General features: G+C 45.8%; 1 protein-coding gene across 4 annotated transcripts in view; it reads left to right on the top strand.

Annotated features, from left to right (window-relative positions):
• The window catches only part of LDLRAD3 (low density lipoprotein receptor class A domain containing 3), a 242,038-nt gene that overhangs the window by 109,681 nt on the left and 109,991 nt on the right, over window positions 1–22,366 (top strand). For all 4 annotated transcript variants that reach the window (XM_086677672.1, XM_086677675.1, XM_086677673.1 and 1 more), the window contains 2 exons: window positions 2,015–2,140; window positions 17,931–18,065. In XM_086677672.1, coding sequence (XP_086533798.1) covers window positions 2,015–2,140; window positions 17,931–18,065 — 261 coding nt within the window. The remainder of the gene's footprint in view (window positions 1–2,014; window positions 2,141–17,930; window positions 18,066–22,366) is intronic.

Raw genomic sequence — 22,366 nt, 5'->3', positions numbered from 1 at the left:
GTGTATCCTGGAGATCATTTCATACCAGTTCATAGAGATCTTCCATAATGAGCTTTTTTACCTTTGGCAATCAGAATAAAATTAGCAGCCCAAGTAGTTTTAAAATTCTATAAGTAAAGATGGTGAATAGCGTAAGCATTACCATTAATTGAGCACCTACTATACCATGGTCTGTGCTAAGCATTTTACATAGATTATCTCATCGAGTCCTTCCTAGAGCCCTGTGAGGTAGATGTTACCTCCAACTTACTGGTGAGGCAGCTGAGGCTCAGTAATATGAAGAAACTTGCCCCAGTTCACAAGACAGTAGAGCCACTATTCGAACCCAGGACGCTGTCTCCCAAGTTTGTGCTTTTGAAGAGCACACCAGCACCATTGCAGAAGTTCCTAGTTGAAACAAAGCGATGTGGGTTTTTAAAACCTAGGCACGTCCCAGGCCTTAAAACCCTGTTGATTGTGGATCGTGCCGCCAAAGTTGGCATGTTACTGATGGCAGGAACGGGAAGGTAATTTACTGGCTGTTTGTTCCCAAGAAATGGCCCTTCCTTCCTGAAGACCCTAGCTCCTGCCTGTAAGGCAGGAGATGGGAGGGATGCTAGTCGGAGCCAGCTACCTGGGATGTGGCAATAGATTCGATCTTACACCTCGTAATCGCAAGCCAGAGCAGCCGGCACCATTAACGGGAAAGTACATTACCCCACAGGGCTGTTTGGTTAGCAGGCCACTCCATCAAGCGTGAGTTACAGCAGCTTCCGTTAAAACTGTTTGTACAGCAGGAGTGGAAGAAGAATTTCTCTGAGCAGGAGTCTGGCCTCTGTTGTGAGAAGTGACAGACTGGCAGAGAGGTAACACGGTTGAGTTGGTTGAGAGCTTGGCTTCTGGAATCTGAGTGCCGGGGTGCTCACCGCAGGGTCAGATTTTCTAGCTGTGTGGCCTTGAGTCGGTCACTTCACCACCCAAAGCACGCCTCCGAAATGGGGATAAGAACCATCCCCATCTTTGTCTGCGGTCCCCGAGATCGCCCCCGGGCTCAGTGATTTGCTAGGAGGATTCAGTGAGCTCAGCGTATAGTCGTATGATTTATTATGGTGGAAGGATACCTAGCAAAACTAGCAAAGGGAAGAAGCACGTGGAGTGAAGTCCAGGGGAATCCAAGTTCAGACCTCCAGTCCTCTCCCTGTGGAGTCACACAGGGTGCACTTAGCTCCCCAGCAACCAATTGTGACAACACGTGTGTAATGTTTTCCACTGGGGGAGCTCATTACAGACTCAGTGCCTGGGGATTTTTCTAGGGGCTGGTTTCGCAGGCACCATCTGCCCAGCGTGCACCAAAATCCCAGACTCCCAGAAGAAAAGCAGGTGTTCGGCATAAACTGCACTGTCTGCATCAATAGTTCAGGCACAGTGAGCCGTTCTTACCGGAGAGAATGGTGGGAACCCTCCCGAAACCCCAGTTCGCAGACACCAGCCGAGCAAGGGCAGCCTTGCAAGCCAGCAAGCCTTACTCAAGGGTAGCCGTCTTAGGCCAGTGGCATTAATTCTCTTCTGCACACCGTGCCGTTGGGTGCTGGCCAGGGGGGATTAAATGACATCATCCGTGTGTAGCCCTGGCCACGCTGTCTAGTATGGGAAGCATTTAATCAGTGTAGACAATTACTCTGACAGGAAATGAATTTTGAATGCTTCCTTAGCACCTTAAGAGCAGGCTCAGTCTATCACCCCATCTGCTTACCCATTCATTGCTTTGTTCAGCACGTGCTGATTGAACCCTGCTGGTGTAGGGGCCGTGTAAACACAGCAGGATTGGCCTCCGCCTTACGCAAGGATGGTGCGTGTGGGCCGCCGATCTGGCTGGGCACCGGAGGTGGGTGGTGGTGGTAAGAAACCTTTGGGGACTTCAAGGTACACGGGGAAGGACCCCTTTGCACACTCAGAGTTGGTGGGATGGGCGTGCGGTGGCCAGAAATCTTCACCTCCTGATGACCTGCTGTTTGTCTTGTGTTTCCTCCTGTAGCCAAGGCCAAGTCGAAATGCGGCCCAACGTTCTTCCCTTGTGCCAGCGGCATCCACTGCATCATTGGCCGCTTCCAGTGCAATGGCTTCGAGGACTGTCCCGACGGCAGTGATGAGGAGAACTGTAGTAAGTGCCGGGAGGGCCCATGTCGCCGTGCCTTGTTCCTTCTCGTGGGCCGGGGCCTCCATCAGGGCCACTCTTCTCCGTGCTCCTCACTCCCATAGGCCCAGGTGCCTTCTGCCGTCCCCCACATCCTGTTCCTTACCGCTTCTTTCTTGCGCAAACGCGTGAATGCTCAGCTGCCATTTATTGGGGTCTCTACTAAACACTTGGGTCTCGGACATACTTCAGTACAATAGCTCTGCAGGTGCAGGCGTGTGATCCTCATTAACAACGGAGGAATCCGAAGCATAGGGACATCCGTGAACTCGTCTAGCATCTTACAGGTCATAAATGGCAGAGCTGATTCCCTGCTCCTTCAGATCCTCAGCTGACTTACTCTTGCACTCAGCACCCCGTGTTCATGTGCCTGCTCTCCTTCCTAGTTTGAGTTATTTTTAAAAAGGTGTATATGTATATGTCATAAGAATATATTTTTGAGGGGCGCCTGGGTGGCTCAGTCAGTTAGGCATCTGACTTCGGCTCAGGTTATGATCTTGCAGTTTATGGGTTCAAACCCTGCAGTGGGATCTGTGCTGATAGCTCAGAGCCTGGAGCCTGCTTCGGATTCTGTGTCTCCCTCTCTCTCTCCCTGCGTCTCCCCTGCTCATGCTCTGTCTCTCTGTTTCTCTCTCTGTCTCTCAAAAATAAATGTTAAAAAAATTAAAAGAATATATATATACACACATACATATATATACATATATGTATATGTATGTTGCTATGTATATGTATATATATGTATGTGTATGTATATACCAAATACTGTAGAAAGCTAAAGTTCTCCTTGTCTTGTGACTGCCTTGATTCCTTTTCCTTGCTGTATGACATTCCAAGGTATCACCACCCAGACAGACACACACCCCTTCTCGTGCTCTCTGCCCCACCTTGCCTCTTAGCAGTCCTGGTGTTGAACTTCATACTCCATGGCCTGGACGCACGCATTCCCTTCCTGGCCAGAGTCTCTGTGTCCAGAACCATTTCACGTAGCAGCTTCAGTGACCTTCAGGCATCTCTTCCCCACCTTTCATACTGTGCCGGCTCTCCCAGCAAGTAGCTTTGGAACTTGCAAAATACAGAAAATATAAAGTGGAAAATGAGATTTGCCCAGAATGACACTTAATATGTGGGCTTTCTTGTGCCAGTCCTTCCTCCCTCTCTCTTCCTCCCTCTCTCTTTTTGCCCCTCTCTTTCTCCTTCCCTCTTTCTCTCTCTGTATGTCAATGTATGTGTGTATATGTACACATATATGTTATTCATGAGGATTGTCGTTGCTATGAATGTAATTGTTATATATGTTACGAATTTATTTCAAAACACGGGTTTTAATGACTTCAGTGATTGTTTTGGGAAACTGACTTCCCTTTACCCTGTTGGTTCTGTTTTAAGCCCTGGAAGAGGGGGTGACCATTCATGCCTTCCCAGGGCCTAGTCATTGACACCCCCTCCCAGTGAGGACGCAGGAAGTATAGAATTCTCCCGTGTGCCTTCTCCTGTTGCCTTTTTTCATCTTCTGGATCTCAAATGGCAAAAATGTGACATAGCGGCTAGATTGTTGAATGATTAGTCAAGTAGCAGAAACCCACCGTAGCAGGGGGATACAGGTCATTAACAGGGTAGCAGCCTGATTGAGTGAAATGACTCTGGAGCTGGAAAGTCTGGCTCCAGGTTTCTGATCCGCCCTCATTAGGCATGGGTTGGCTGTGCTACGTAATGTTGCACGGTGGTTTCCTCATCTCACGAAAGGGGAGTGCTAAGAGCCTGCTTCCTGGGTTGTTGTGACAATTAGACCAGGTCGTATCTGAAAAGTGCTTAGTGTGGTGGCTGGCAAGGAGTAATTGATTTTGAAAACCCATAGTGACTTAAAACTATGAGCTGTTAAGAGGAAGACCGTATTTACTAGCATTTCACCTTTGGCTTAGGACATCCAAGGACATACTTGTTGTATTTTCATTGAGTTCTTTAGAGTTTCAACTTGATCTCAGCTTCTGCCTACTGTCCATGGGGAATTTACGTGCATGTATATATATGTCTGTATTTATGTATATAATTTATTTATATACGCCCATGTATACATACGAGAGAATAATTGAATGGCAATAAAAAGCAAGTGTGATACGTTCTAGTACGTACATTCTAAATGACTGTGCCATTCTGCATACTCCCTGCCATATTAAAGACCTTGTATGATTTAAATGTTTGGATATTGGTCTTTAATTGTCTAAATGAGTTAATTCTATCCATTCCAAATTAGATCATTGGGGATTAAGCCAGCATTTTCCTCTGGCATATCTACCATCTAAAAATAATGGTTCTAATTCACTGTTTTTATAACTAGTAAATAAAAGAAGAGAATCAAGCATTTAGCCTCCTTTTTCTAGATGCATTGTACTTCTCAGTAATTAAATAGCCAACATAGGAAAGGTTTTTGTTTTTTTTAATGAACTATAATGGGAAAAAAAATTAGAGTGTCTGTTTTGTAACCCTGATGAAGACGTGCACCTTCAATGGTTCCTGCAACCATGAAATAAAAAATTGATGGGGAGCTTTATAAGGCATGGATCAAGCTAAAAACCCTTGAAACCAGCTGTCAGTCTTTTCGCAGACAGACCTGAATCGATACTGTGCCACCTCAAGTAGAACGTAGAAACCCTGTCACTCTGTATATCTCTTTATGTTCTGGTCGTCGGTACAGCAACAGAACATCCGAAACCCTAAAAGGCCGTGTTTTAATTTTTGCTTTAGACTTTCAGATGCATTTTAAAGAACTTCAGAGGGAATGAGCAATCTGTTATTAAATTTACCCAGAGATTTGCCATTTTGGTTGTTCTTTCTTCATTCCTGATGTTCCTGGTCTCCTCTGGTACCGTTTCCCTTCTGTCTGAAGCACTTCCTTCAGCAATTCTTTTAAAGCAGGTCTGCTGGCAACACATTCTCTTAGTTTTCCTGCATCTGACCATGTCTCGATTTCACCTTCACTCCTGAAGGATATTTTTACTGCATATAGAATTCTGGGTTGACAGCTCTGTTTTTAAGCACTTTAAAAATGTCGTGCCACTTCCTCTGGCTTCTGTGGATTCCGATGAGAAATTTGCAGCCGTTCAAATTGTTTCCCCGTAGAAAATGCATCATTTTTCTGGCTGCTTTGAAGATTTTTTTTTTCTCCCAGCCTAGCTTCAGCAGCTAGATTATAGTGTGTGTGTGTGTGTGTGTGTGTGTGTGTGTGTGTGTGTGGCTATGTGGATTTCTTTGAGTATATTCTGCATAGGGTTCTGTTTGAATGTGCAAGCCTTTGTCTTTTGCTATACTCAGTACATTTTCAGGTATTCTTTCTTCAAATCATTTTCAAGTACTGTACCTTCTCCTTATGGGATTCTGATAACAACTTTGGATCTTTTGTGATCATCCCACAGGTCCCTGAGGCTCTGTTCAGTTTCTAGTCAACCTTTTTCCTTTCATTGTTCAGGTTAGATCATGTCTGTTAGTCTTTTGTCAAGTTTACTTTCTCTTCTGTCATCTCTAGTCTGAGCCCACATGGTGTGTTTGTTTCTTCGTCACTGTATTTTTCAGTTCTAAAGTTTCTTTTTGGTTCTTCTTTATACCTTCTGGGTTCTTTGCTGAGACTTTCTATTTTCTATTTGTTTCAAGAGTGTATGTGATTGCTTGTTAGAGTCTTTCTGTAAGAGCTGCTCTGAAGCCTTTGTCACATAATTCCAACATCTGTCTTATCTTGGCGTCGATGTCTGTTGATTATCTTTTCCCATGAGAATTGAGATTTTCCTGATTGTTTTCACAAGGTAAGTTAATTTTGGATTATATTCTAGATATTTTGTTGGTTATGTACGACCTTCTGGGTTTTGTGTCAGTCCTGCAGAGAATGCTTATATTTTTGTTTTAGTAAGCAAATGACCCTGTTGGGTCAGGCCACAGATTCCTAACAGCCCCTCTGTGGGCTGCCGTTGTCATAGTTTTCAAACTGTTTTTGCACTGCTGTTTGGATGTGTGGTGCATGGGCACCTCCTGTGTGGTCTGTCTGAGACGTGGGCAGTAGTCGGTGAGTTTGGTTCTCAAAGTCTTGGGTGTGCTGATTAGGACCAGATCCATGCTTGTGCAGACTGGGGACAGCCTAGAAGTTCATAAATAACTTTATAGGGTTGCTTTTCCAAGTTCCTCCCTGCCCACCACTGTCTTTCCGATACTTTGTAGTTTTCCTGGGACTGTGCCGGGGGAATGAGGGAATAGTAAATTCACCACTATTTCAGTGATAGATTGAATTTTGTTCTTCTTCCCCAGTTGATCTACTCCAGTTTACTTTCCAGAATCTAAAAATAGCTGTACCATGTATTTGGCTAGGTTTTTATTGCAGCTGCACGCAGTGGCAGAGACAGGGCGGGTGTGATTACCGCATCTGACCTGGAATTGGAACCTCCCGCAAATCAGTCTTAGGATCACAAGGAAAGAGACAACCAGATGTTATTTGCCTTCTGATATGACCCAACAGGAACACACATCATCACTGTGAGGCGTTTCTGCCAAAACTTCCAACCTGAGCCTGATTGATTGAGCCTGTGAATCTGCCATAGTCAATTTGTGCTGTAGTAACAGAAGGCCATGGACTGGGTGACTTAAACTTATTTCTCATAGTCCTGGAAGTCCAAGATCCAGGCTACCATCGTGGCTGGGTTCTTGGTGTGGGCCCTCCTCTTATTGATGTCCTCACTTGGCCTTCCCTGGTGAGGAAGGCAGAAGAGAAAGTAAACTTTCTTCTTTCACACATAGAGAAATCCCTTGGCCCCTCATCTCATAACGGCCCTGATCCCATCCTGAGAGTGCCACCTTCATGACCTCATCTTACCCTAATCTCCTACCAAAGGCTCCACTCCAAGACCATCCCGTTTATTAGGGGTTAGGGTTTTAACATGTGAACTCTGGGAGACACAACATGATGTCTGTAACACTAACCATTTGTTTACAGGAAATTCAGGGACAGGGGAACATGTTAGCGACTCCATGGGGAGACATGCTGCCAGATCCAGAATATGGGAGATTCTTCAGGACTCCATTGCATCCATTAATAAATTCTAAGAAAAATTAGAAGAAGAGGGAATCTACAGACTGAAGGGGAGAATGAGTGACAAATCAGTCAAATGCAACATACAGATCTCATTTCAGTCCTGACTCCAACAAGCCAACTGTAAAAAAAAAAAAAAAAAAAAAAGTAGGGGCACCTAGGTGACTCAGTCAGTTAAGCCCCTGGCTCTTGATTTTGGCTCAGGTCATGATCTCACGGTTCGTGAGATCAAGCCCCGCATTGGGCTCAGCTCTGACAGCGTGGAGCCTGCTTGAGATTCTCTCTCTCCCTCTCTCTGTCCCTCCCCTGCTTGCTCTCTGTTGGTGTCTCTCAAATTAAATGAATAAACATTTGAAAAAAAAATAACCCCCAAAATTGAGGTAACTGGGAAAATGAATTGTGGTTGTATATTTAATGATGTTAAGGCAATCCTGTTAGTTTTTTAAAGTGTGAGAATGAAAACAAAAAATGAAGTGTGAGAATGATAATCTGTTTATTATTTTAAAAAATACTTATATATGAAGATGTATCTATATGTATACATATATAATATCTAATAGCATATTAAATATAGTAAAAATAAGTATAATAATAATTAGAAATATATAAAGATGAAATCTCATGAGGGGTAGTGGATGTGGGTAGGGTTGAAATGAAACTGTCAGTGAGTTGATAATTTTTAAAGCCAGATGATTGGAACATGGGGATTCATTATGCCAGTCTCTACATTTGTACATTGGTTTCATTGGATTATGTCTTGACTTTGCATCGATAACTAAAGAATCATAAATTTTTTTAATGTTTATTTAGTTTTGAGAGAGAGAGAAACAGAGCACAAGTGGGGGAGGGGCAGAGAAAGAAGGAGACACAGAATCCAAAGCAGGCTCCAGGCTCTGAGCTGTCAGCACAGAGCCCAACACGGGGCTCAAACTCACGAATCTTGAGATCACGACCTGAGCCAAAGTGAGACGCTTAACCGACTGAGCCACCCAGGCACCCCTGGAGAATTGTAATTTTAAAGAACTTTGTTTTTACAGATGTGTTTTCCCACTTTTTGCATTCATTCGACTCAGGAGTGAGGATAAGCAAGAAACAGGATTTCCTCTTAGAGACTCGCAATGCTGAGATTTTACTCTCTTGCCTTTTGTCCTTTCTCCTTTGGCTGTGTTCAGACCTCTCCTTCTTCCCTGTGCTCAGACATTCTTGGCTGGAGCTCGGCTGGCCACATGGCCCTGACCTGGGTCCCATTCAGTGAAGACAGAGACTCCTGCCCAGAACCGAGATGGCAGAGTTGCCTGGGTGACCACATGGAACACTGATTCACGCTAAGGACCTTATGCTATTGGTTTCACTGTACTTGTGCCCAGAAACACCACCAGGTCCCAGACTGTGTTTCTTCCACTGCTGACAAGTTCTTGCCTGTCCCCCCAAGCAGCCAAATGGTTTCGCCAGTGTCTCTGTGGTTTTTGTTCACAGAGCCCCTTGGTGCTGGCATGTTCCCAAAGCTCTGGTCACGTCAGCCAGATTCGAGTCTATATTTCTTCTTCACTCCTCCGCCAGTGGCAGTGGCCTCAAGGAGTTGGGCCCGCATCAGATGGGCAGCAGGAGGACCCTTTCGCCCATTGCTCCAAAGCCCCCTCATCAAGGTTTCCTTAAAGACTCCTTCCTGTGTGACCTGCTTCCTTACGGAACCATCCCTGGTTTGCCAGGGCTGGGCCGGGTCATTCTCCTGTGTGTTCACATACCGTCCTGGGCCTCCTCCGAACAAACGCCACCTAAAAAGAGAGACCTGCCTTGAGCACCCTATTAAAACATAACCCCCTTCCTCGCCAGTCTTCCATTCTGTTTCCTTCTCTGTTTCACTCTTCTCAATGCCACCTTGTGTTCATGTTCTGTCTTCCCTGCTTGTGACCTCCTGAGATGGTATATTGGTAGGTTCACAGCTGTGTCCCCAGTGCCAGGCATGCAGTCGGGCTCGGCCTTAGCACGAGTAAACATATGTGGAACGAATCACACTTGTCATGCTTTATCTTCATTGCCTATTGCCTTTCCTGTCTCCCCACTAGAATGTCAGCTCTGGAAGAACACAAACTGGGATTTCTTTTATCCCCTGTGCCTAGTGGAGTGCTTTATTTGAAGGAAGTAGTCAGTCATAAATGTCTGTTGACAAATGGGCCAAGCAACTAACTAATCAAACAAAGGGTTAAAGAAGGAAGACAGGCAGTCAGGATATATTCCTAACATATGGATGTCTTGAACCTTTTCTGCAGTCTCAGATGTATACCCGGAGGGCATATTTAGGCCACACATTGTTCATTAGCCCCCAGCTCCTGCCTTCTTTTAGATTCTCTTCTTTCCACAATTTCTATGCCAGACCTGTGCATGATGCCGCAAAGGATATAGACCTGGGTCACATACAGGACCCTGGCATTGTTGAGATCGTACTCGAGCAAGGGAGACAGTAATGCTCACATCCAGATGATTAGAACATGGGGTTGGCAGTTGGGAGTGCTGTGGGAAGCTGTGATGGGAAGGTTATTTCTCTCTGGGCTCATCAGTGGGAGCTGTTGAAGGACGCGGACCTAGGAGAATGAATACCATTAAAAAGTTAGCACTACAGTTTCAGGCTTAGAACCCAGGCAGAGGCTGGGAGGCATGCAAACTACAGGACATAGAAGCCACTTGGTTGACAGTTGCTGAACACTTACATGCATGTGGCACATTTCTATGTGCTTTAATGTGTCTAATCTCATTTTAGGTTGGTAATATTACTCCCTTTTTATAGACAAGGAGACAGGTACAGAGAAGTTGAATAGCTTGCCCAAGGTCACCCAGTAAGTGGTACAGTCAGCATCTCAACCCACACAGGATAAATCCAGGATCCAAACTCTTAACCACTATATTGGTAGGTGTAGTTATGTGTAATGTGCATAATGTTAATTATAACAAGCATCTATTGAATGCCTCTGCGGGCCACATGCTAGTCTCAGTTATTTGCATGTATTATCTCAATTATAACAAAATCTTATTATATAGGCACAATTTGCTTTGTAAGTAGGTTCCAGCCAAACGTGAGGCTTGAACTCACAACCTTGATACGAAGACCTGAGCTGAGATCAAGAGTCAGACACTTAACCGACCAAGCCTCCCAGGTGCCCCAATAATGGCAGTATTTTTATCCCCCATTTTACAGATGAGGAAAATGAGGCTGAGAGAAGTCAGCTGATTTTCCCAGCATGATGTACTAGTGAGTGGGAAAGCTGAAATATGAACCCGGGTGGACTTCACACTCAGTTCTAACCATAACAGCAAAGTGTATGCTTGGCCTGGTAGGCTGGGGCAGATCAAGAAAAGTTAAGAGTTGGGGGTTGTATTTTATACCCAGTCAGGAGCAGTGGGTATTGAGCCAAGTGCATGCAAGGTGCGGAGAGGGAGAAGGTCAGACGTGGCTGGAGCCTGAGGAACTGGGACATGGTGGTCCTTTAATAGGAGTGGAATCACAGGAAGGGGGCGGGGGGAGGTCGTCCATTTCAGACACGCAGAATTTGAGGAGAGGGGATGTTCAGGCAGAAGTGTCCACAGGGCGTCAGGAATGAGGTTTAGTGCAGGAGGAAAGGTCTGGGGAGCCATCCATGCAAAGGCAGTGGTCGGGGCAGTGAAATTGGGTGTTAGGAGCTAGGCACATCCGGGAAGGGTTTCTAGGGAGGAGGAGACAAACTACCTCAGCAAATTCTGCCGCTGGCACCTGGTGGACTCTAGAGGGGTTTTGGAAATTCAAATCCCCTGAGTCCTTAGAGACTGAAAAAGAGGCACGTGGAATTAAGGACTCTTGGCCTCCTGCCTCTGGCCCCACATAATGACCTCTTGCCCTCCTGCAGACTCGGAAGAGGTTCTAGCTGCAGAACATGGCTGTACATGGGCCCCAGTGGCTTGGTGGGCCCCAGTGGCTTGGTGGGCAGAGGACTGCGGGAGAGGCCTTGCAGAGCAGACTTGGAGAGGAAGGCAGGAACTCGCAGCTGGCCGCACACGGGCTGCCTCTTTGAAGGTCGGCGGCAAGCGTTTTCCAGGCCACAAAAAGGGTAGTGCTTGTTAATGGGACAGATGATTTGCACAGAGGCTTGGGGCCAGGCGCCCTGCATCCTGGAACAGAGGAAGTCCCAGGGCAGTTCCATCTCCCCCAGCTGCCTGGTTTCCAGAGAAATGGGGCTGGAAAGACAAGATTTCCCTGGGGGCCATGAGGTTGGGATGCCTGGTGAAGAGGGGAAGAGAAACCGCCACAGGATGGGAAACAGATGGGAAGTGAGGGCGCTGGTGATGAGGGGTTTCTCATTGACGTGCTTTATGAAGAACCCTTTGAGGTAGAAGAGGGGCTGACTTCACAGACTTTAAATGGATTAAAGGCGACATTTCCTACATCCTGCTAGAGACGGATTGCTTCATTTCCTGTCTCGAAGCCGGTCAGTTGCTTTTGGGCAACCGCAGTGGGCCTCGGGTCCTTCTCCTTCAGATGTGGTTGAAGTAAACGCTGCCAGTTTAATTAACCACTGAGCTTAACCTTAACTCATTCCTCTGTCTCTCTCTCTCTGTCTCTCTCTCTCTCTCTCTCTGGCAGGGAAAGACAAGTTCTCTTTCCTGACTATTGTGGGCTGGGAAACATCCTGAGATCCCTGTTTGTTGTGCTGATAATAATAACTGAGGAGTTTTTGAGTCTGCTGTTGAGTTTTTGAAATCGACTCTCCAGACCATTTTTTCCATCCTTGCTGAGATAGTGTTCCTCTTTCTAGTTACCTAAGTAAAGTAATACATTTTCTGGTGACTGGTAAACCTGACCAAGGACAAAGAAAACATACATTTGGAGCACATTAAATATTGCTAGAAAATACTGAGACGTAACATCCTAAAGAACAGAGTATTTCCCGCTCGGCTGATGAGCTGTGCATTGAGCAGTTACTGTTTCAGGGTCCCTCGGAAGGCTCTACGGGACCACAGGGACCCGTAAGACTCTTTCCTGCCCACCCAGAGCCTGCAGGGCTGGTCCACCGCAGTCCCATGTACACTCACCCCGAGCTTTGGCTGAGCCTGGTAGGTAGCTGCGGAGGCCCTGGAAGAGATACCGTGAAACTCGAGCTGTCTGGGGTCTTAGGGGAGATTTGCTCCTCTGGTTAAGTGAGTCTGACTAATAACTGAACATCTTTATACTTTTGAGGACCCTGGTTGCAGGGATCTCTCTGAGATGCGTTGCATCCTGGCATAATCGGTGTTTACCTTCGTTGGTGACAGTGCAGGGCCATTCTTAGAAACGTTAATTTTTAGACCAGGCTATAATATAGGGTTGCCTTTGGCTCCTTTTGGAACTTTCTGGTCTCTTTTGAAACTATCTTAGGCTGCTCTGCTTTTGGAATTCTTAAGGCAGCTTTTTATAGCTTTTCTGTCTCCTGCCATCGACGTCTGCTTTTATTTCTTGCTGGCAGTTTGTCTGTAGAGCGGCAGTCAGCAGCCCCTCTCCCTTCTCATTCGCTGTGCCTTTGGGAATGGGAACCCAGACCTTGTTGGAATTCACATAAATGGAGAATCCATAGACCCTGAGGGAGGTGAAGGCTTGAGGGCCCTTTTGCGAGGAAGCTCCTGGCATTTGAAGGACACGGACATCGCAGCGTGTGTCTTGATGGTTCAAAGGCTTTTTTCTCTGGCTTGCCGCTGGCTTAGGGGAATGTTCCGTGGGCTTCCTCTGCCTCTGTTTCTCTGCCCTGAGATTGGGTGGTGGGGAGGATACGCTGTTTTCTGAGGAGCCGCCGATGAGGAGGTACCCCAGGTATGGCTTTTTGCCAGCACGTACCTGTGTCTTCTGAGCAGCTGGGCACCTAAGCGCGAAAGATACTAAAACAGGTGTTTGTGGGCCAGAGAGAATTTCGTGACGGAAGAGTGAAGGAAAAGGACAGCGAATGATCCCTGGGACATTTCTGCCAGAGTAGACCCTTAACATGTTTTCGTGAAATCTTTCAAACATACTGAAAAGGAAAATTGAGATTAAATGAACACCTGTGTCCCCAACGCCGTGTTTTAAAAATCCCATTATCTATTGTTGTTACCATATTATTATAACTATGTTAACTGTAGTTAATAATAATCTGTCATATTATTAATCCTATAATGGTATAACTAGGTTAACTATAGTTAATAATACAGTAGTTAATACTATACTATACTATAGTATAGTTAATACTATACAGTGTACTTGGAAGCTGCTGAGAGAGATCTTTTTTTTTTTAATTTTTTTTTTAATCTTTATTTTTGAGAGAGAGACAGAGTGTGAGCAGGGGAGGAGCTGAGGGGAGGGAGAATCAGAAGCAGGTTCCAGGCCCTGAGCTGTCAGCATAGAGCCGGATGCGGGGCCCGAACTCACGAACCGTGAGATCATGACCTGAGCCGAAGTCGGACGCTTAACCGACTGAGCCACCCGGGCGCCCCAAGTAGATCTTAAAAGTTCTCATCGCAAGAAAAAAAAATTCATAACTGTGTATGGCAATGTATGTTAACTAGACTTATTGTGGTGGTCATTTCACAACGCATGCAAATATCAAATCATTATTTTGTATACCTGAAACTAGCATAATATTGTATGTCAGTTATGTCTCACTTAAAAAAATCCTATTATTTCTGTTTTGACTTATTTGCTTCAGGTTTTTAAAATAAAAGGTTACCAGGCATCATTAGAAGTTTGCAGTATATACTTGTTCCTGGATTCTGTCCTTCTCCCTTCTCTCCAGAGGCATCTACTGTCCTGAACTTACTTTTCTCCCTCACTGTCATATGTGTGAAATTTATCCATCTTGACTCTGGTTCTTTGATTTCTTTCTTTCTTTCTTTGTTTCTTTCTTTTTTTTTTTTTTTTTTTTTTTTTTTGTTGTTGTTGTTGTTGTTGATTGATTTTTTTACTACTCTTCATCAGGGGTTGGCAAACTATGGCCCCTAGGCCAAATATGCTCTACCACCTGTTTGTTTTTTATTTTTTAATTTTATTTATCTTTTGAGAGAGAGAGCTCACGAGGGAGCAGGGAGGAGCAGAGAGAGAGAGGCAGAGAGAGAGACTCCCAAGCAGGCTCCATGCTGTCAGCACAGAGCCCGATGTGAGGCTCAAACCGGTGAACCATGAGATCATGACCTGAGCCGAAATCAAGGGTCGGATGCTCAACCGACTGAGCTACCCAGGCACCCCGTCCCACCTGTTTTTATAGATAAAATTTTATTGGAACACAGCCATGCCCTTTTGTGTATGAATTTTCCATGGCTGCTTTGCATTACAATGGCAAAGTTGAGGTTCTAGCAGACACAAAGGCAGAATGGTTAGCAAAGCCTTCAATATTTGTTAACTGGCCCTTTACAGAAAACGTTAGCCTCCTCCTGCTGCGGAATTCTCTTATAACACTGTAGCACGTTGTACCTGTTTTCCCATGGGTGAGCATTTGGGTCATTTCTAATTTTCTTATTTTACACGCAGTGCTTCCGTAAACATTTTTGTTTTGTTCAGGATTCTCCTGGAGTGTGCAGTAAGCAAAATCACTGGGCTGTGGGGCATGTGCACCTTTTTACGGGCTGTGACTAAATTGGTCTCCAAGGTGGATCCACCAATTTGCGCTCCCAATGGTGGTCCCTGAGACTTTCTCTCCCTCCACATCCTTGCCAACAACCTGATATTTTAAGACCATAAGTTTGGCAAGTGTGCTGTGGTTAAGGCGGAGCTTTATTACCGATGACAGTCAACGTTTTTTCAAGTCGTTATTGACCATTTGCCATTCCTCTTGTGGGAACTGCCCGGTCGTTTCGCCCATTTTCATACTGAGTTGTTCGTCTTCTTCCTTTTGGGTTGTGAGACATCTGCCTGACATCTGCCTGTGTGAGCCTGACTGATAGTCCTTTTGGCTGCATGGGTTAAACCCAGTCTGTGACTTGGTTGTCAGTCTGGATTCTTTCTCAGAGCTGTGTCTTAAGGGATAGTCAGTCTTTGTTCATCTTGAAGATACGTGTGATCTGTATATACGCCTAACACGCACGTGTATGTAATGTGTCTGTGCGCATACATGTGCACACACGCACGTACAGATAGATGCCTTCTTTGCCATGGGAAAGTTTGCAGGGTTGCAGGGGTGTAAAGCTGACGGAAAGTGAGTGGATGCCGGCACCATCAGCAAGGTTGACTCAGCACAGACTCCCCTACCAGAGCCTTCACGTACGTGTGCAGAGCCCCATCTTGGAGTGATTACAGCGCCTTCCCGAGGCTGTCTGTCGGAGCGAGCTGATTGCTGCTGACGCCTCGGCTGCGGGCACATGACCCGCGAGGTCCCAGGGAGGCTGAAGGCCACCACGGAGGGCTGCCGAAGGGTTTGGAAGGCTGCCTTCGACAGAAACCGAACGTGATTTGTGGTTTGGGCTTCCCCATTTTGGTTTTGGCTGAAATCAGACCTTGGTTTCACTCTGATCAAGTTGAACAGCTCTGTGGCCCACAGCGATTTAAATAATTAAAACTTAATATTTTCAGGCCAGACTGCTTTTATTTGACTTTACACTGGTCCATTATCTTTAAAACTGAGAGCCCTGGCTTCTTCCTCCCCTCTACCTCCTCTGACCTTTCAAGTCAAGCTTTCTGAGTTAAATAGTTAAAGATACTGGGGAAAAACAAAACAGAACAAAACAAAACAAAACAACCCTCTTCAGTCCTTCGGGTTTATGAAGCCCTGTGAAGTCTTCAGCCCTTGCAGCCTTGATCTGTGTATATCTTAACAATAGCTCAGTGAAGCGTGTGGGAAAGATGTATTACCAATGCCATCTTGCAGGGGCACCTGGGTGGCCCAGTCGGTTAAGCGTCCGACTTTGGCTCAGGTCACGATCTCGCGGTTCGTGGGTTCGAGCCCAGCATCAGGCTCTGTGCTGACAGCTCAGAGCCTGGAGCCTGCTTTGGATTCTGTGTGCGTGTCTCTCTCTCCCTCCCCCTCCCCACTCATGCTCTGTCTCTCTCCCAAAAAATGAATAAACATTAAAAAAATTAAAAACAAAATGCCATCCCACAATTGAGGACCGCTGAAGGGCAGCACGGCTAACTTGCCCCTGACCCCATAGCAATCCCTGTGCTGGCCCCAGCGCCCCAACCTGGTGCTCTTCCCATCACGTGTGATGCAATTGTGGGCTTGGTTTAGTACCCCACATCTAGTATGACCCCTCCTCATCGTCACCAGCGTTGCCCGTGCAGGGAGGGCCTCACTCTCTGGACCGAGACAGACATTACTAAGGGAGTGTGTCTAATGTTCCCTGAGCGTTATGCTACGAGTCAGACTTTGCACCGCACGTTTTCTCACATGCCATCTCATTGGATGCGCGAATTAATGCCGTAAGCAGGGCCGGCTTCAGGTCCTGTCTCCTGCACAGGTAGCCAGGGCCCAGACTCCACTTGGAAGGGCACCATGCTTGCTTTTATCCCCTGCACTGCCTTCTTGAATTTTTAACTAATTTCTGAACAGTTGACCCCGAGTTTTCATTTTTTAATATTTTTGTTTTTTGTATTTTTTGAGCCAGAGAGCGAGAGGGAGGGGCAGAGGGAGAGGGAGGGACAGAATCCCAAATTGATGTGGGGCTCGATCTCACGGCTGTGAGATCATGACCTGAACTGAAATCAAGAGTCAGACATTTAACCGACTGAGCCCGACCCCACATTTTCAGTTTGCACTGGGCCCCACAAATTATGTAGCCAGTCCTGTCTGTAGATAAAGAAACCGAGACTCCAAGAGGTGAAGTAATTTGCGCAGGATTACACGGCTAATAACTGGCAGAGCTAGGATTGGACGGATTTCTACTTTGCTACTTCATTTGTTGAAAATAGCAATGAGCCTTGTTTGAATCGCACTGCAGGGAACAGGGAAACAGGTAAATTGCATTGTACAAATACTGATTTTCTGTGGAGAATTGCTTGTGCGTTGAGTAGTTTTGTGTAGACCTCACGCTGGCTAGTTAGTACCACTCTTTTCCTTGAGGGGAGGGACAATACCTGTCATTTCTTTTGAGGTTCTGAAAGTGCCTAGACCAGGGAGCCTCACAGCGGTGCTGCTCAGGCTGATCGAGAAGGTTAATGGGCTTCTTGGATTGTAACGAAATTGAGACCTCTGAGTTTACCTTGGTAAGCCATAAAGATACATGAGGGATTAAGAGGCTTGTCCATAGTCACAGAACCAGAAGAATCCAGCCCAGCTCTTGGACCAGATCATGCCATCACTCCCTGGGTGGCAGGTGTTCAGGGATCCCCAACTCATCTCCTCCTGGCTTTGCTTATCTGTGTGTCTTATGGTACCAACCATTTCACTCTGACTTTCCCAGGAGATTCGGGTTTTGCCCCAGGCCCCTCAGAGGCAGCGGGCCAGCCTAGAGGTTAACCATGTGGAGTGAGTCATTGCCTCCTGGCCATGTTGGTACGTTATAGGGTACCGCCTGGTGACTTGGGAGAAGGAGCTATTAGAACAGGGCAGGGTAAGTGTTGTCCTGTCTTCCTCATTGGCTGGCCAGTTTCCCAGGATGGTCATTGAGTCCGCCATCTTGGAAGATGAGCTCACTGCTTCCTGAGCAGGACACACTCCTGGTTTAGGGGCTTCTCCAAGGGACTCGCTGGCCTCCCTGATGATCTGCTGTGTTCTCCCTTCACAGCCGCCAACCCTCTGCTTTGCTCCACCGCCCGCTACCACTGCAAGAATGGCCTCTGCATTGACAAGAGCTTCATTTGCGATGGGCAAAATAACTGTCAAGACAACAGCGACGAGGAAAGCTGTGAAAGCTCTCAAGGTAGGAAGCCTCCTAAGCTTTAAAAAACAATTGCGTCGCCATATACCACAGTTAACACTGAACAGAAAGAAACAACACCCATACCCCCTCCAAATACAACAGCCATGTTAGTTTTTACACTTTGCCTTGTGGCCCTTGTACATATGCTTTTAACCCTAATGCACCTACCATTTTGTATTTTGTGTTTCTCCTGTTTGGAGTATCACATATACATTTTCTCTCCAAAACTGTAATTTGCCCCAGCTGCCTTGCATATGGTCAGGGTGCTCTACTGTGGTTTTCTACGTTGTTGCATGAGTTGGGGCCACCTGGATTGTTTTTTTTCCCATTGCATTACTTCTTTAGGCTAAATTCTGCAGAGCACAGTCCGTGGCTTACACCTCAATATGCAGCTGTTTGAAACAATACTTCCTTTTCTTTACATGGTTGCTAACATTGTCTGCACATGTCAGTTTTATCTTCATATCCCAGGCATTCGCTGCTGTTCTATTTTTTCCATTTTTGCTAATTTAGGAGTCCTAGAATGATAGCTCCCCAAATGCTTTAATTTGCATTTCTCTGATTATGAGCAAAGTCAACATTTTCCCCCGTGTGTTTGTTTACTACTTTGCTCCCGCTTGTGTGAATTGCCTGCTCCTATCAGGGTTTTTTCGCTCTCGGAGCTGTTTTATAGAATCTGAAGAGATACAGTTGGGGGGATGGAAAGATGAGCTTTTAAGGGAGCCCAGAAGGACACAGCGGGGTCATATCCTCTGTTAAAACTGACCAGGTTCTTTTCTTTACTCATTGACTCTTTTCTTCAGTGATTAAAAGAATATATAAAGATTTTAAAATGTACATCCAAATTAAGGCATCCTAAGAAGTATGTATTTCTAATGTTATAAACTGGTGCAAATCTGTATGCAATCGTTACTTTTTTCACTTAATGTCAAGTTGCTGTGATTCACCTACATTGTTGCTTATCGGTAGACTTCATTTGTTGTGACTGTTACTCAGTATTCTGCTGTGTGTACCACAGTTTATAGATTTAATAAAATTATAAACTGGAAAGGCAAGAGAAAGGTGGCTAACTGATTGGCTCATATGTTGGGAGGCAAGATGGATGGAGTAAGCTCTGTGAAGTTACAGATAGGCCAGTTTCAAAGTCCTAGCTTTTATTTTGGTTGATGTTTATTATTATTAGGTGCAGGCCATTATTTAAAATGGATGAGTGAATGAATGAATGAATGAATGGGTCAGGCATAGCCCACTGGTGAGGGTAGGTCACACATCAAGGATTATAACCAATCCAAATCTGTGTACCTGAGGGTCCATAGACAAGAAAAGACAAAATATGTATCAACATAGATTTTGCCAAAATTGGTGCAGAGAACAGCTCTGGGAGGTGAGTCTTAGGTAGCATTAGCCTCTGGTTGTCCTCATCCAGAAAATTTCCCTCCTTGAGTTTTTTCTTCACCAGTGGTTCTCAAAGTATAATCCTCAGACCAGCAGCATCAGCATCGTGTGGGAACTCTGTGGAAACACAGAGCTCGGGCTGTGCCCCAACCAGCAGAATCAACCCGGGAAGTGGGCCCAGCAGTCTGTGTTTTAACAAGCCCTCCAAGTGATTCCAACACATGTTAAATCTGAGAACCACTGTTTTATACCAACTTTAGAGACGTTTCTAATCTTGCCATTTCCCTGGGAATTTCTAAACTGCTGATTGGATGGCAAGGTGTTTCTAGCCTTTACACAAAGTCAGATGTTTATAAACCAAAACTTACCAGTGTAACTCCTATGGCCTCTGCCATCGGCAGCAATAGATACCACATAGGGGAATAGCGGTCACAAAGTGAAGGTATTAGCATAGATAGGAGGGATGGAAGAACATTTTCTGCAAATACTGTTTCTTATGTAGTTCGTTATGTGTTTATGTATCCTAGACTCACCTGTGGTGCCATGAGATGTTCAGCAAAACGACCCCTATCTCAAAAATTTGGAAATTAGGGAATTTGTCCTGGTGGGTTTGGGCAGCATCCCCCTACCCTCCACGTGCTTATCCCTGCATTTTGCTGTAGCAGATTCTTGCTCGCCCTTAAGAACTGTCTCTGTGATGGCTGGGCGAAGTTTGTATTTCTAAATCCAGCTCCTTTCTCTCTCTCTGCCTTGTACTCTCATTGTTATAAACAGAGGTGGAGGGCGAGTCAGTGGTGAGACCCTTGCACACGAAGCCCAGCTCTTGGCAGATATGAAACTTGAAGCAGCATTCGTTAGTCTCTCGGCTTTGTGCCCCCCTTACCCAAACAACACCCCTGTAGAATGTAAGCTCTGTTTGCATGTGCTCCCCGAAAACATGTCCCATCCGGGCACGGGTGACAGCTGTCAGGTGCCGTTTGGCATGACAGCCTCCGAGCCCGGGTGCTTTGCATTGTGGAAAGGCACTTCTGCCAGTTACCAAAGAACAGGAAGAAGAAAAGTGTGCCTTTTTTGCCCCTCAAATGTCACCGATCCTACCTAGCTGCACAGCGCCCTTGCACATAGTGGATTCAATAAATTGTGTATGCTAGAAAAGATGTCTTTGTCGGGTGTTATGTTATGAAGCTGCGTTTAATTTGTCCCTTCTGTGCTATGACAGCGTATATATATTTAGGTTATGTGAGTTCAAGTGTACACAGTCTATTAAAATAATAAGTATCGCTACTGGTATTTAAATAGAGTGGGTGGTTCTGTCATTCCCTCAATGGGAGTGCACCCTGTAGTGACAGAGGACAAGAATCTGGACCTGCTGGCCCCTTGGCCGGTGTGCAGTTCTGTATTCCCACTATGATGTGAGCGTCTTTCCACTCCGGGTGTGATTCTAGTATCAGAGGGTGTGCTTGTCTCTATCGAGTGGCTTCTAAATGCGAACTGGCTACTAATTCCAGTGCGTGAACAAAGGAACACCAGTGTTCTGGGGCTGGGGGAAAACCTGACTCAGACTGGGCTTTTGAGAGACCGTGCTTCATGCAGTGTCTTCCTGAAGAATGTCAGAGGCATCTTGACTTGACAAAATATGGTCTTACACGGCGCGGGATTTGACCCATTGTCCTCTGAATAATGTGAACATTTATCGAGTCTTACCAAGCGCCAGATACTGTGCTAAGCACCTTCTGCACGCGAGCTCATTTAGTCAGAATACATCCTCTCTGCTCCGGCGGGGCTTCCAGACCTTGAAAAATGTGTCTTCGCTCTCACTCGGTGTGGGAAAGAAAATTATATTTTATAATGTTTATTTTGATGGAGTGGAGAGGACTGGCCCTAAGACAGGAAATACGGTGCTTGAAATACTTTTCTTCCGACTTGATGAGGGTATGAAAAAAGTCGTGTCTCCACTTGAGAGACACCAGCTGTGTGTGCCTCTCCTCCCTGTCTTGCTCATCCCGATTTAGTTCCCTCCTCTATCCTTGGCCTTTGAAACCAACAACAAACTGTCAGAAATTGGAAGTGGGAGGGGACCGCGAAAGCGCAAACATGACCGTGTACCTTTCTATTCCACCGGCGGTGGTGGGGGGGTGGGGTATTAGCCAAAGAACTCGGCGGTGGAGTCGATTTTTAATTGGGGATTTACTGATTGGAAACGTAGCCTGTATATCAGATCGTTCCAAAAGCATAGCTTTGGAGCAGGCTCGCATATGGCTTTTCTGTTTCTTAGGAACCCGTCTGAGAGTCCACAGTACTGCCGTGCACGTGTTGGGTGTGGCCAGCACTCAGGTAGCCTTAGATATGTTGGATTCAATCCTAATTGAGCGGATAGATTCTTTTCAACTTTGGATAAATGACTGACTGTGGCGGGCATCCTACAGTGATCCCTACCCCCTGGGGTTCACGCCCTGGTAGAGTGCGGTCCTTTGAATGCGATCTGGACCTTGTGACTTGCATGGTTTCTTTCCTTTTTTTTTTTTAATTGTGTCAAAATCCTCGTAACATAAAATGTAGCACCTTAACATTTGTAAGTGTATAGTCCAAAGGTGTTGTGTATTCGCACTGTTGTGCAACCAAACTCCAGAACTTTACTATCTTGTAAAACTGAGACACTGTACCCACAGACAACTCCCTGTTCTCCGCTCCAGCCCCTGACAACTGCCATTCAACTTTTTGTGTCCCTGCAGTTGACTACTCTAGATAACTCCTATGAGCGGAAGCATACAGTATTTGTCATTTTGTGACCGGTTTAGTTTTCCTAGCAAAATGTCCGTAAGAGTCATGCTATCGCGTGTGTCAGAATTTGCTTCCTTTTAATTAAGGCTGGATAATACTCCATTGTATGTCTGTACCACCTTTTG

Source organism: Puma concolor, chromosome D1, assembly GCF_028749965.1.
Source record: "Puma concolor isolate L17-30 chromosome D1, mPumCon1.1.hap2, whole genome shotgun sequence".
In the NCBI taxonomy this organism is placed as follows: domain Eukaryota; kingdom Metazoa; phylum Chordata; class Mammalia; order Carnivora; family Felidae; genus Puma; species Puma concolor.
Note: the sequence above shows the minus strand (reverse complement) of the source record. Positions and strands in the feature narration are given on the sequence as shown.